Below are 14890 nucleotides of genomic sequence, written 5' to 3'. Positions count from 1 at the left end.
AAATATAATGAAGCAGCCAATCATTACAAAGTTTACCGTCTTTTTTTTTGAATGATTTCCTAAGAGTTGTTGTATTGTATTGATTAAACTAGTGATTGAACAGCATGAAACTTTGAGTAACTACAAACTTCAAACCCTTTTCATATTTCTATATATTATATTACACAGCGCAGTAAAAATATCTAGTTATAGTTGTAATTTAATTATCATAATGCTTGTATTTTGTAGCTTAGAAGAATTTAAAAGGGTGAAACAACTGGAAACAGGACAGACTGGCAAGGTACATCGTGAAAACAATATGGAAACGTCTATATTGGACTTTTCTGTGTAGAATGGAATGTTTTGGTTCTGTTAATTATCGAGGAAGCGGTTTTAAAATCTCAATATGAAGCATATTCGGTCACATAATAAGTGAATTGGATTTGAATTGATCTTTCATTGGATTCTCGTTTACGTGACATCAATATGGCCATTCGTGACAAATTGTAAGGAATTCTTAGTTACAGCATTTTTGGACTCTATGAATGCTGAATCAAGCGCTACAAAGTTTTAAAACGGGGAGTGTAAGTAACATCTCCAAGCCTATTTGTTTAATCAAAATGAACGTCCCTGTCAAATGTGATCCACGTGAAGTACTCTTCGTCCATTCTTCCTTAGCAATCTACCATATCTTGTGTTCAGTATTAATGGTGGCAATTTTTATAGCAACTAAAAGACTTGTGGAGAGCTTTCGACGTTCTTATTCTAAACTGACGGTGGTAGTTATAGGCGGTGGCCCTGTAGGATTAACTGCCGTTCTTGTAGCGGCGTTATCTAAAAAGGTGTCTAATATCATACTTTTTGAAGAAATGTTTAGAAATAATTTGTGCAATAAACCCAGTCAAATAGCATTCAACCCTAAAACAGTGAAGTTTCTACGGACGTTGGATATAGATTTTGATAATTTAGAAGGTTGTTGGAGTAATGACTATTTTTACACTAGAAGCGGTGTTTATACAGATTATCTATTGTGTGTTTTGTATAAATTTAACAAAAAAGTTGATCTTAAACTAGGAACAAAGGTAAGATTTTTTATTGTATCCTTCTTTCATGCATTTTGAGTTCCTCGAGTTTTGAATAAAACGTCTTTTTCGGCGGTGTGTCTGTCTTGTGGAATATCAACAGTATATGTGTGAAATTGTTATAATGAACATGCTTCGTTTGCCTCTTCACACCCCATTAAGGTCATTGTAGACTACGAGTCAATTCTGATTGTCGTATTGGTCTTGTAAATCCACTGATGAATTTGTGTTTATCTTAAGAGGTAGTATACCTTTAAAGGTTGAAACATAAGACATTCCAGAAAGGGTCGAAGGTGTAAATACAAGACGGTACCAGAGAAGCGCTAATCATGATATAATGATACCTTTTCTCTATAATATGAACGGCTTTCATTTACTCGGATACGTTTTTCTCATTTTATTCCAAAATGTTCAATAACGCTTCAAAACAATGCTGAAAATAACAAGTTATAACGTAATAACTCAAAGCGTGAATTGATCAATCTTCAATTTGAAATGAAATGACAACATAATGCACACATTCAATAAAGCTTTCAACAAAATTCAATTATTTTTACAGTTTTACAATGTTTTGCTTTAAATTTTCACCCTTAAATGGAATAAAACATCAAGATAAACGATTAGATAAAATATTTATTTCGCAAGATTTGATTGTGTTTCCAACTTATAGAATGTTACGTTACAAAACTAAATGACGTAATAATGCTATAAACTGAAATTACAAGATTGATAATATGTGACTCCAATTGCTAAATAATAATGACAGAAACAATGTAATGAATCAAAATTATATCAATGATAATGAAACTGCCAATGTAATGAAACCAAATTACAACATCTATAATGACACTTGACTATTTAATAACGCCAAATTACAACAATGATAACGAGAGAACAATGTCGTAAATAAGAACAAATGACATTGTGAATATTATAAACCCAAATTACAACAATTAAAACGACATTGACAATGTTATAAACTAAATTACATCACAAATAATGACATAGTGAATGTTATAAACCCAAATAACAACATTCATGACATAGCCTGTGTTATAAACTAAATTACATCACAAATAATGACAGAGTGAATGTTACAAACTCAAATTACAACATTAATAACATAGCCTGTGTTATAAACTAAATTACATCACAAATAATGACCTTGTGAATGTTATAAAACCAAATCACAACATTAATGACATAGCGAGTGTTATAAACTAAATTACATCACAAATAATGACATAGTGAATGTTATACACTCAAATTACAACATTAATGACATAGCGAGTGTTATAAGCTAAATTACATCACAAATAATGACATTGTGAATGTTATACACTCAAATTACAACATTAATGACATAGCCTGTGTTATAAACCAAATTACATCACAAATAATGACATAGTGAATGTTACAAACTCAAATTACAACATTAATGACATAGCCTGTGTTATAAACTAAATTACATCACAAATAATGACATTGTGAATGTTATACACTCAAATTACAACATTAATGACATAGCCTGTGTTATAAACCAAATTACATCACAAATAATGACATAGTGAATGTTATAAAACCAAATTACAACATTAATGACATAGCGAGTGTTATAAGCTAAATTACATCACAAATAATGACATTGTGAATGTTACAAACTCAAATTACAACATTAATGACATAGCGAGTGTTATAAACTAAATTACATCACAAATAATGACATAGTGAATGTTACAAACTCAAATTACAACATTAATGACATAACGAGTGTTATAAACTAAATTACATCACAAATAATGACATTGTAAATGTTATGAACCCAAATAATAATTTATATTTATGCCAGTGTTATAAACTAAATCAAACAATAATGACATTGCCAGTGTTATAAACTAAATTACATCACAAATAATGACATTGGAAATGTTATAAAACCAAATTACAACAATAATGACATAGCGAGTGTTATAAGCTAAATTACATCACAAATAATGACATTGTAAATGTTATAAAACCAAATTACAACAATAACGACATTGCCAGTGCAATCTATAATTACATCTATAATGGCATTGACAATGTTATGAATCGAACTCAAATTACAACATTAATGATGACATTTTAGATGTCTTGAACCTAAATGGCATCATAATTTATGGCATTGGCAAAATTATAAACCCAAATTACAAAGATTACACAAATTAATGACACTCTAGTATTATGAACCCAAATTATAACAATTATAAAGACATGGCCAAAGTCGGGTGTAGGTCTGACTAGCGAGAGCTGGATTGCCCAATTTCGAAATATATGTCTGGTTCTGCAATATTTAATGCAAGAAAAAGACCCTGAAATATTGTCGATACATTATATTTATACGCCTACACCTTTTAACTCAAGAGAATAAACCTTTAGGTTTGGTTCAATTATGCAGATAAAATATTAAAGAGTATGGTATTATACTGTGTACATTTAATACCATTACCATAAAACTTCTAACAATACAATATAACTTCTATCAGTGATGTACAGAAAACTGTTAATATCACTCCAAATAACCAAACTATCATTTATTCTATTGTGTTACAATGAATTACCAAACACAATTTACATCACAAGTACAAAATAACGACTTAAATGTTAAGGTAAATTAACCTTTAGAGGAAATAAATAAAAATCCTTTTAAATCAAGTTCTAAATACGACAATAATTATTAGTTTGTCATTAAATTTGAGTCAATATAAATGAATGTATACAAAATCAAAAGCTTTTTACTAATCAATTTAAGCCCTATTGATGTAATATGAATTTAAGTTTAGTTTAAGACCACGGCCATCAGTCGTATAAAAAAATTATTATACATGTATATTATGGTTGTGGATATGTTATTATTATCTATCCCATCTTCACAATATACCTGGGAAGAATTGCAGCAATTTGGTTGGGTTGTACTTTACGTATACAGCAAATCAGAGTCCTTGACAGAAACAATAAGCCATAATTGCTACAATCTGTAAAGGGATCTGATTGGCTATATTTGCCGGCGTACAAACAAATCAAATCGCTGCATTCCTTTATAAAAGAAAGTTGGCTATCGATGTTCGCAAAAGCTTGACATTGTGACGTTGAGCTACCATGTAGCCTATAATGATACATTCTGGTGAGTTCTGGACTTAAATTATTTTCTTCCATCGATTTGAATTGTATTTGGATGTGTACAAATGCATTTCAAGGTGCAAATTAGAAGGCCGTTCACGTCAGGGCCATTTTTCTTTTGAACAACAAGGAGAGTATGATCTACGCTGAAGAGTTTTGTCAGATTGATATAGTTAGGTTAATTTTTTCATTCAAGTATGGTGTTAACATTCAATGTTCATAAATTTGCAGTGTTCAACGTTTTAATTCGGTGACCGATGACCTATAAGCTCAAACGAATGAAAAATCGCGATTGACGCCAGTTGACATCAGTTCTGTTGCTCACATTCCAACCGATAATATTATGTGCTCACTTGCTATTTTCCTTTTTCCAACATTACTAAATATATATTATTGTTAGCCGTAATGATTCTGCACTTCAAAATGAAAATGGTATCTATGCAATTCCTATGAACTATAGTATTTGTATTATCAGTTAAACGATATAGCGCTAGATATATTCACAGTGTCAAACAGAGCCCAGAAAGATTGTAAACATTATGTCTTACCGGCTGTATTCGTTAGCGTACAACCTAATAAAATTGCGTAATTTACAAACTCCTTTGATGCATGGCCATAGCAGTCGAGGTATAAGACAAAGTTCGTATCAGGTTGACATTGTGAAAATGGGTGCTAGATATAAAAAAAAATAACCTAACTTACCATTGGAGTGACAGGTGGTTTGACAGTGAAAACGTGTAAGCACTCTAACAGAATATCAAGTAAATCAATCTTAAATCTAGTAAGGACGATAATAAGATCCATATTGGTTATTCGATTCATTTTATGTCTTACTCATTAATTTTGTCGTTTTTGAGATATGCATTGGTATTTTACGTTTTGAACAGACCATTTCAATCTTGTACTCAGCTGCAGGGATGTCTAAGGTGGTGGGAGGGAGGGCCAAAAATGTCGGGTGTCTCTCCGAGGCGAGGCCCAAAGAGACCGCCACTGCTAAGGAAAAATCAATTCCGGGCCGTAATTAGGTTTTTTCTATGAGGCAAAAATCTCTTTCGGTGAGCATAGCGAGGGTTCTGTTTAGACTTCAAAAAGTAATAATATTTTCCGTAGATCATATTTAAATGAACAAATTTAATTTTTTTATTCAAATATCTAGTTGTTTAAATTCGCCATAAGGCATTTGGCATTTACTTCATCTACCTTGAGGCAGTTACGGCCCCCTGACAGTGATGTCACCTTTTAACATGTATTCCATCTTGACATTTACAATAACTAATTTATCAATGCTGACCAGTTTTTATATAAAGAAATGTATCATTCTTAATCGTGTGTTGACATTTAAGTGCAATTAAATCCTCTTTTACCGGAAATTGAAGAACAAAATATGAGGTTATAGCTATTGTTCTACAGAATGTTGGAAACGGTTTCGTTTTCACGTTGTGTTATTTCTTTCGAAGATCTGTATTTATGGACCGTCTGAAATAACGCATTCTGCAGCTTTAAAGGGATACGTTCTCTGTTCGTTTGACAATCAAGGCTAAGTCTTTTAGCTAAGCTATCCATAATAGTATTCACAGTTCACTGTCGAAGTTTGAGCCTTCAATTCGATGTATGTACATAATTATCCGCGTTTGAAAGGTAAAATGACGACTCGCCTTTTATTATAAAATATAAACCTGTCCATTTGATGACTATTGGTAAGAAGCCTTTTTGACAAATTGGCCAGAATAAAGACAAACTCAGTTCTCTGTTGCCTTAAATTTCTAGACTGCGTTCCTTTAAGATCATTCTGTTTGTGGACAGATAAAACTGATAAAAAAATATTATTTCAATGTTTATACATTTCAGTTTACCAGAGACACGATAAAGGAAGTTGATAAAGTGGTAGGCCGGAAGTTAGTCATTGCCTGTGATGGATCCAACGGAAATGGTGCAAGGATTATGGGTCTTAATGATGAATTTCTTCAACATTCCTTAAATGCGTACGGCGCTGTTGCTGGAGTGGATCGCCTCGTCCATGGTGCCGTCCCAGTTCCAGAAACGTCAGTCCAGAACATTCTGTTTGATTTAGGAGCGTATGGAATTCTGGTAGATGAGCGACAGGAACCTCAGGGATTTACTGTCAAACTATTTGGTAATCTTCGTCATCGATATATGAATATAGCCATCCCCAAATGTGAATCAACTCTACTGAAATCAATGAGATTAGTTTTAGATAGATCAGTAAGTATTTCATTGATTTTAAACATAAATAAGAAACATATAATATACATTTTGATCGGATTATCGAGATAAATTTTAAGTTATTATCATGACAGACTTGAACCAAACTTCTATATCCCCAGAAAGATTCCATTGTCGATACTAAATATCACTTCCAGGACAAAATAACTACTGCACTCCTCTTCTTGATTCGCCATTTACGTGGATAATTATTATTTTCTCAGAAGGAACAATACGCCTTTATGTCAATATCAACTTCACTAATATGTTTTTGGAGAGCTTATTAAATACACGATAATTAGGAAATAATTGGATTCTTATGTACACAATAACTCATTGTTTCTCATATACCCTGTTTCTTTCATTTAATGAAAATCGACTGGTATTAAGAGACAGCTGCGAGTAATTTGGTCACAAAAGACGAGCTTTCATCAATAAACCTTATGCCGTCAGATATTTACGCCTGTTCTTGTACCTTATTTGGCTTTGATTGTCATTCTTTGTGCTGTGTCATTGGATAATATCTTCCGGCGCAACTCGGGTCTTATTTTCCATGCCGAAATCTGTTTACTAATACCTGATCTCTGATAACTACTTATGGCGGTACTTTTGATCAGTATATCAGATCATGTCTACAGCAAAGCAAATTTATATACCGTCTTAAGATTTTAAACGTTTACACTGCTTGCTTAATCGGTAAAAGGGAATCTTGCTTGCGAAAAACAAGTGGTGTTATCTTGATCTATGCCTTCATCAACAAATAACCTCAATATTAGCAAGAAAACTAAAAGATTGCGTGAGATAAGAATGCTCTTTCTTCGACACTGACATCATCCGCTTCCCAGATCTGTAAAATCTAGAACTAGAGATAATAGATTGTTATTGAAAATGTCGTGGCTGCTAAACACCGTGTGGAAGAGATTATTGTGCTTTGATGCTTAAAGCTGATAGACATATTGTGGACATCAATCACTTCGTTCCACACAAATAATCCTAAATTTGTTTGTACTTGATGGTCTTCATTAGATGAAATCTATAACAACGGAACCGGAATTAAGGTCACTTAAATAACAATCTGGGTCACTCGGTCGCAAATCTAGGTCAATTGGTAAAGAATACAGGTCACAGGTATTCGTTGGAATTGGTCTATTATTGTGATCGGATCAGGAAATCGACTAAAGCATCTTTAATATTTGGCTTCGTCTTTGATTTGATGTAGTTGGCTATCGGCTTACATATGTTTTTATCGTGAAATCTGACTAAGTCTGTCTGACAAGCGATTGTCTAAAAGTTCCTATTATTTCTTGATGCTTTTCGTTCAAACCACTTAAATGAATCATCGAACCAACTAGAAGAGAACAATCGGATTGATCACAGAAGTTGTTACCACAATCGAAGCTATTATATAGCAAGAACAATTGATGACGGAATATGGATGCAAAAATCACTGTCAATATGTATAGAATTCAATTGAAGTTCCATCGTTTATTATTCCTCCCAAAAATACTTTACTTTCTAGTTTATCAAAGTTTATGATTCATGTTAAGATACGGAAAATATCGCGTAATTATTTATTTATTTCCGGTAGTGCTCATGTTTTTTTGTAAACTTTACCTGCCATTTATATTCCATCAACTTTAGAGATGGGTTCCCTTATTTTCATTTCTGAAAATAAAAGTGATAATACTTATATGAATAGAAAGTAGAGGTGTTCTTATGGCTTGGAAAAATACTAGTTTGTCCCTCATGTCCATAATTAATGCATAATTAGCTAAATTTGAAGAGAATTATCAGCAGAATTCCAATGTGTGACCGATCAAGAAATGTCAAAAAGTCTTTTTTGTTTATCCAGACTTTACATACATGGGCATTTATGATTGGTTAAAACTTTTAATTATAAAGAACACAATGAACTAGAATAAATAATAATTCGTTAGAAACACCAATTAATCAAATTATTTGCTTAATTTGACACTAAAAAATAAGGAAAACTATCTTCAACCATCTACTTAGATTTTCTTCAAAACTGTGTTTAGTATTAAATATTAGTCTATTGTGTCTTCCATCAAATGACATATTTCGCAATACTTTCTTTAAGAATAAAAAAGAACATAATGTACAAAAATACCACGTCGTGTAGAGACAATAGATGCCAGAGGTTGTCTGAAAAATCAAGTGTTAAATGGTAGTCTTTGATGTTGTTGAATCTATAGAATCTTTTAATATAATATGGCCCTTTAATTATGATGTCGAAATCTCACATAATGATCTTCACCTAGAAGCCTCGGGTCATGATTACGAATGCATCAAAGTAACATCATTTTTAGAAATAACTTGATAGTACTAAAAGTATCTTCATATATAATGCGTGCACTTGATTACAAAGGCTGAGATCTTTCAGAAAGCTTCCAATAGGAGCCTCGGGCTGTTGCTTCCAACCACTTTCACATTTTTAGCGTTTGATTGTTAACAAGAGCCTCTCGAGTTCTCTTGGTTATTACAGATTCAAGATTAGATCATTTCTTACATAAGACCATTCCACACAACAGTCAATAACGAAAAGTTTTATTTTTATCGGTCTTGTAAGAGACACTATTACTATCAGTAGAAGAAATTTTAGACAAAATTGTCATCAACATCCTCACCCTACCAATACGTCAAGATCTCGTCCCGAATGTAATATTTGGGCACAAAAGGGTGTATGCATGGAAATATGGTGGTAAGACGATGAAAGTAGTCCACCCTATAAATGCAAGTAGAAGGTTTACATTTTTATGATTCGGTTGAAGGTTTGGATTTTGGAATAGTTTATCTACTAGGGTGCCTTGCCTTTACTTGATAAGTTTATAAGAGTTGTGAGTCAGACATTCAACTTATTATATTCAGCTTCTTCATAGGAAAGTCAAGAAGAAAATTACTAAACAAATCCATTATAAAATCGCGTATTCTAAACCAGTTTTCTTTAGCAACATTATGAGAGCACATTTCATTCCATTCAAGGATTTTATTATTCGGTATTCTTAATGATTTTGTCAACATGAAAAGCTTGTTCATATACACATGGACGTCTCTTGTCTTGATATTGATTTTTGGTTCAGTTTATTGCATTAGAGTTTTGAATTGATTTATCAAATTCGTGAAACTTAAAGGAATAATGTCGCATAATAAATTTCTACCAACAGAAACAGAGACCTCCGTAACGCTTTTCAGAATATAGTCCGGCAATCGGTTTGTACGCGATTGAAGTTATAACGGTGGAAAGATAGTCGTTTATGTCGGTTATATCGGTAATAACTACTTGTGGAAATGTTGAAGTACGGCCTGGATTTCTTGACTACCCTTACAACCGCTGGTACATATATTGCAGACTAACCGGGTGCCATGTTTTACTGTGGTACGGATAACGGGTTTTCAAATGATAAAAAAATATTAAGGACATAATCCCTTTGTTTATAAGGTTGATTTACCTTGATGAACCTATTTCAGATTCCCCATACAGATGTCGTATCTAATTTAGAATTGTTATTTACCATTGTGAGTGTCATAATATAACAGTATTGATTACTGACATAATAATGATATGACATATAATACTACTTATCACACAGTTTTATTGATAATATATTCTATACTTATTTTGGCATGTTTATTGGCTTAGTGATAAACACAATGGGATCAAATTAAGTTTTAACAAAGTAAAGTGTACTAGTTCATTATGGTTGTTTAAGTACGAATTCAGATGTCGTTTGAAAGTTGTTATGATTATATAGTATATTATATGAAGGCTTCTAAATAGACGTTTTTATTTCTCCCATTGGTGAAGGCGTTGGGCAATATATTTTTATTGAACTATATCCATATTTGAAATGTCAAATTTCAGAACAGTGCACCAAGCTGTTTTAAAAAAAATGGACAATTAAATCACCTAAGGCCTTCACGTTCCCTGAAAATCTCGTTCTCTCTCCAGGTCTATTTTCAGATTAGGTGCAGTGAGGTCAATTAAATCTACCGATTCATCAGCTACCAGTCATTGAAAAAACAGTTGTTTTCAAAATCTATCCGTAAGAAGGTCGACATGAAGCCCCGCTAAAGATCACTCGGCAGCTGGATATCGAAAAAGAGTATGCTAATTCCATTGGCGAAATTGCCATCATTGCACATTGTATGGGGTTGCCTGTTTTAATTAGTCCATAATGTGCAGGATGTAAAACTCCATTCACCCATTTCATTTTTCACTTCAACCATTTAATATTTGTTTCATTATTTTTGTTCTAATTTCAGATTATGAGGAATATCTTCATTAAATGTTTTAATACGTACAAGTCAGAAGTAGAATCATCTATATCAGAATCCACAGCATTAAAAACATTAAAATTTAGTCCCAGATTATTTGAAATAAAACTGTCACAACGACTGGAAACGGTAGTGTATTTTAAAGAGACTGACACTTTTCTCATTGCTGAAGGAGAAGCCGCCAGATGCACCAATTTCCATACCGGTAAGTTACTAGTGATATCTGGTAGTTATCAAACCGTAGAACTTATAGAGTCAAGAATTGTCTTACTGTTATAACAAATGCCTGTCTGTGCTTAGGTCGTATGAATTTGCATACGGGATCAACTGGTTCAAATGTTGAGTTTACTTTTTCTATATATGGTGCCGAAAACACAGTAAGGCGTGCGTGACATGCAAGGGTTTACTTATATTTCTCCAGTAAACTGTGGTTTATGGAAATGGCTTTAATAGGTTGAGTAGTTATTCGAATACCATGAAAATGATATTGGATATCATTGCTGGTACCTGGTAAAAGATAAATTAGTGTAAAGTCTAGTGAGATGGAAACTTTCACGTCATTTTACCGGAAGTACATTTACTGCTGTCCAGCCCTAACACCCCTCTTAGCATTAAGATCCCTAATGAATAAGACGAGAATTCTTACATTTACTCTATTTTCTACTTACAGGTAAAGACATTAACTTAGCTATGGACGGATTACCAATTCTAAATAGATTTATTACTATGATCACTTGGGCATCTTCAGAACATTCTATAATGGAGGCCATGCTCTTTAAATCAAGATCAGCTGAACGAATATGTAAATCCTTTCTTAAGAATGGCTTAAGGGACACCGTGTTTAGTCCGTCTTGATGGAATTCCATTTATTTCTTCATCAACTCTTCATCTTGGTCTACAGAGAGAGGAATCGAGTCTTAACGGGCGGTGTCAGTTTGTCTTCGAACAACCTCGTAAACCTTGCGTTAAGGCTGACTGAAACTGATTTATCCTCTAATTGTTTATAAGGAGATCTCGAATGACCATTTCTTGGCCCTACTCCTTGAATCTAGACATTATGAACTTATTCACCAAAACTGTAAAAGGAGGACGGAAAGCGAAAACCTATTTTCTTAAAGCGTGTCCCCATATTTGTATTGCAATTATGTCTCGATCGCTTTGGAAAATTTTAACAAAGATTGTACTGAGTATATAACAGAATATTAGAGCCAAATTACCATTATCTGCTCAATTCCAAGTTGACAAAACCAATCTGAGAGTGTCATCGGGTATTCTGGAAAGGTCAGCATGCTCTGCTTCACTAACGACGGCTTTCCGTTACCTGATGGTTTCATTGTGCTAAATGCTTGTGTCACAGATGTTATTTCGTTACACATTCCTTTGTATATGCTTTTTGTTTCCTTTTGTCTTTGCTGAAAAAGCACAAAACTTATTGGTTTGGCACAAGTGAAAAGTTATCTAGATACTGATTGAACACAATGAAAATAAACATGAATTTGTTGTCTGAAAATATATTTTTAACAGATTATCCCAGAAATTAGCTTTCTAATATCTAGTTACAGGAATTTTTGTAGTAGAGTTCTCACAATTGTTACTTTACTTTCATAATCCAATAATGTACAGCAGATTGCTCTATTTCTGTAAGATACTCTACTTTACAAAAATGAAGCCGAACTATTGTAGAATAGTCGTCTCTTTACTTTACAGCGTCTAGTTTAAGCAATCTGTTTCAATTTTAGAAATATAAATTCGACTCTTCCAGCCTCTGACAATGTTTATCTTCGAGTCACTAAGTAAAGGACTTAGAAGCTGGAAGTGGATTAATAGGAACGCATGTCTTGACAAATTGAATTTCTTAACGTACAATTTCCAGAAATCCCAATGGAAAACATTGAAATGAGCATGGAAATTGTATCACTCACAGAAGAGACGGAAACAAGAATACTGAAGAAAAATACCGAACTATATAAATAGTTAAATGTTTTCACACATTACTGGTATCTGCTATGTATTTACTTTAATTAATTAACCAGGAACCTTTTTATTGTTGTTATACTGTCTTGTTGTACTAAAATATTGTTCTGGTTAATCGAAAATAAAATAAAGCAATAATCACAAACTTTTTATTCACTTATATATAGCACAAAGTTACAAGTTCCGAACTTGTCTTTAAATGTAGACATGAGAGTAGGCTGAAAATAGGTCAGTTTTCTGAAGATTGCATAGCGTGGAACTCTGGGTAACAACATGATTCAAGTTCTGCTATATGTCTAACAAAAAAGGTAAACAGTTATTTTATGATCTCGACCATTTTGACTATGTTGGAGCAGTTAGTCGTATTAGATATTCGTGCCACTTTTCAGACTGCAAATGCGACGTTCGATTCGCCTACTATTAAATAACAAACGATGGATGCGACAGTCTAAGGTTCTAGTTCTTATCGACATTCTCTATGCAGATGTTACCCACATTATTAAGTCATTGTGATGTTGTTTAGTGTTTACTCGCGTCGGTGGTTTATTATGAGTAATCGAAGACAAAACGGAAAAAACGCATGTTAGAATAACATTCTGAAGAAAAAGTCTGTGGATGCCTGAATTTTACCTGTATCAAACGAAAAGTTGATATAAAGACTACAGTATCCCTTCCTTGACTAACGTCAGTCTTTCTTTGTAACCGGTGCCAGTCGCAAAGGTTTTTCTTCGACAGAGTTGATTCCATTTCATACATACAAGAACAAATAATCTGGTCACGTTCAATTTATTTTGGCAGGATCCTCAACTTCTAACCGTTTATGACTAAGATATAACTAACAGAGCGTGTCAAAATTTCATCAGTAATTGCTTTATGATTGACGGATTGAGTTTGCATTGCTAGAAGGTTCGATAACTCGTCGCGACAAAACAAACAAGAAACACTTAGTAACAGCAAACACAGATAGATAATAACTAGAGGCAGTGTAAGTTGATGATAGTAATAAAGTTGTAGAAGTAAATCTAGTGAAATCAAGTAGGCACTTCATCTTAATGACAATAGATCAATAGCTCGCCATAATGGACATCAAATGGTGTGGAAAGTCAACTTATCTTATAGTCCGACACTTGCTGGTCTTGACGTGGTAAATTTGCAGTAAACCCATCTTCACAAAGTCAGGCTTTTACAAACTTCGTCTTATATCTTTATTGTAATAGTCATTTTTTTGTGTCACCGGGATGCAGCGATTTGAATGAATTGTACCCTAGCAAATACAGCCAATCAGATCCCTCGACAGAAAGACTCCCAACATTATGACTGAATGTTTACAGACTCTTTCTCGAGGCCTCTAGTTGGCCGTATTCGCCAGCGTACAATCTTATCAAATCGCGAGATCTACACGCTTCTGTGGCACAGGAATGGTGGCTGCTGCAGTCAAGGTATAAGACTAAAATAATAATAGTTTGGCATTGTGAAGATGGGTTTACTGCAAATTTTCCTCGACGGGGCCAGCAAGAGTCGGACTACTATGTGCCTTTTATTTTTGATCTTGCTCCAACCAATTACAGCTTACTGAGAGATAATTTCAGTGAAGTGGATGACCATGAGAAATGAAGCGGAATATTAAGTGACGTTCAAAGCATGTACCGCTGAAAAGCACGACATGACGTTTTAAAGAGCTATACCAAATGGTAAAACCTTGTACTCCTATTCCGTCGAAGCGTTCAGAGTGCAATATTTGTAGGTGTCAACGATGCAAATCAACCTCCGACCACACTTCGCTTCGCACTGTGTCTTCATTTCTGAACTAGACATTGAATTGTTCTTCTGAAGTAACAAAGTATCAGCTGAACTAAAAAAACTTAATGGCTTTTTCCGTCTAATGATTTCATGAAAAGACGAAAATACGTTTTCAGTCTGGATAGGTCAGACTGCGAGCAGTTAAGTAGGTAGCGTTGTCGTGTCTTTCAAAGGAAATCTTGCCAATAACGATTCGCATACGGCGGAGAGATCAGACAATAAATTTTACTTTAAATCTCACGATCTTAGAATATTCAGACTATAGTATTTTAGAAACTTAAAAACATATCATATTGCAGTCACCCATAACGATCTCAACTCCAAGTCATGAAATATTTCCTCAAAATTATTGATTTTTGTCTTACTATGATACGAGTAAT

The 14890-nt window shown here is 33.5% G+C and overlaps 1 protein-coding gene across 1 annotated transcript; it reads left to right on the top strand.

The window, feature by feature from the left end:
• Window positions 1–599: 599 nt before the first annotated feature.
• LOTGIDRAFT_170498 (hypothetical protein) lies at window positions 600–11591 on the top strand (the record flags this gene model as incomplete). The annotated part of the gene is made up of 5 exons (XM_009069155.1): window positions 600–1061; window positions 6069–6443; window positions 9930–9977; window positions 10725–10941; window positions 11407–11591. 5 exons carry the CDS (start codon window positions 600–602, stop codon window positions 11589–11591), a joined length of 1287 nt encoding a protein of 428 aa, XP_009067403.1.
• Between the last annotated feature and the right edge of the window lie 3299 nt (window positions 11592–14890).

The sequence above is a fragment of the Lottia gigantea genome (genome assembly GCF_000327385.1).
Source record: "Lottia gigantea unplaced genomic scaffold LOTGIsca_99, whole genome shotgun sequence".
Classification (NCBI taxonomy): Eukaryota; Metazoa; Mollusca; class Gastropoda; family Lottiidae; genus Lottia; species Lottia gigantea.
The sequence above is the reverse complement of the archived record's forward strand: the minus strand, read 5'-3'. Positions and strand labels throughout refer to the sequence as shown.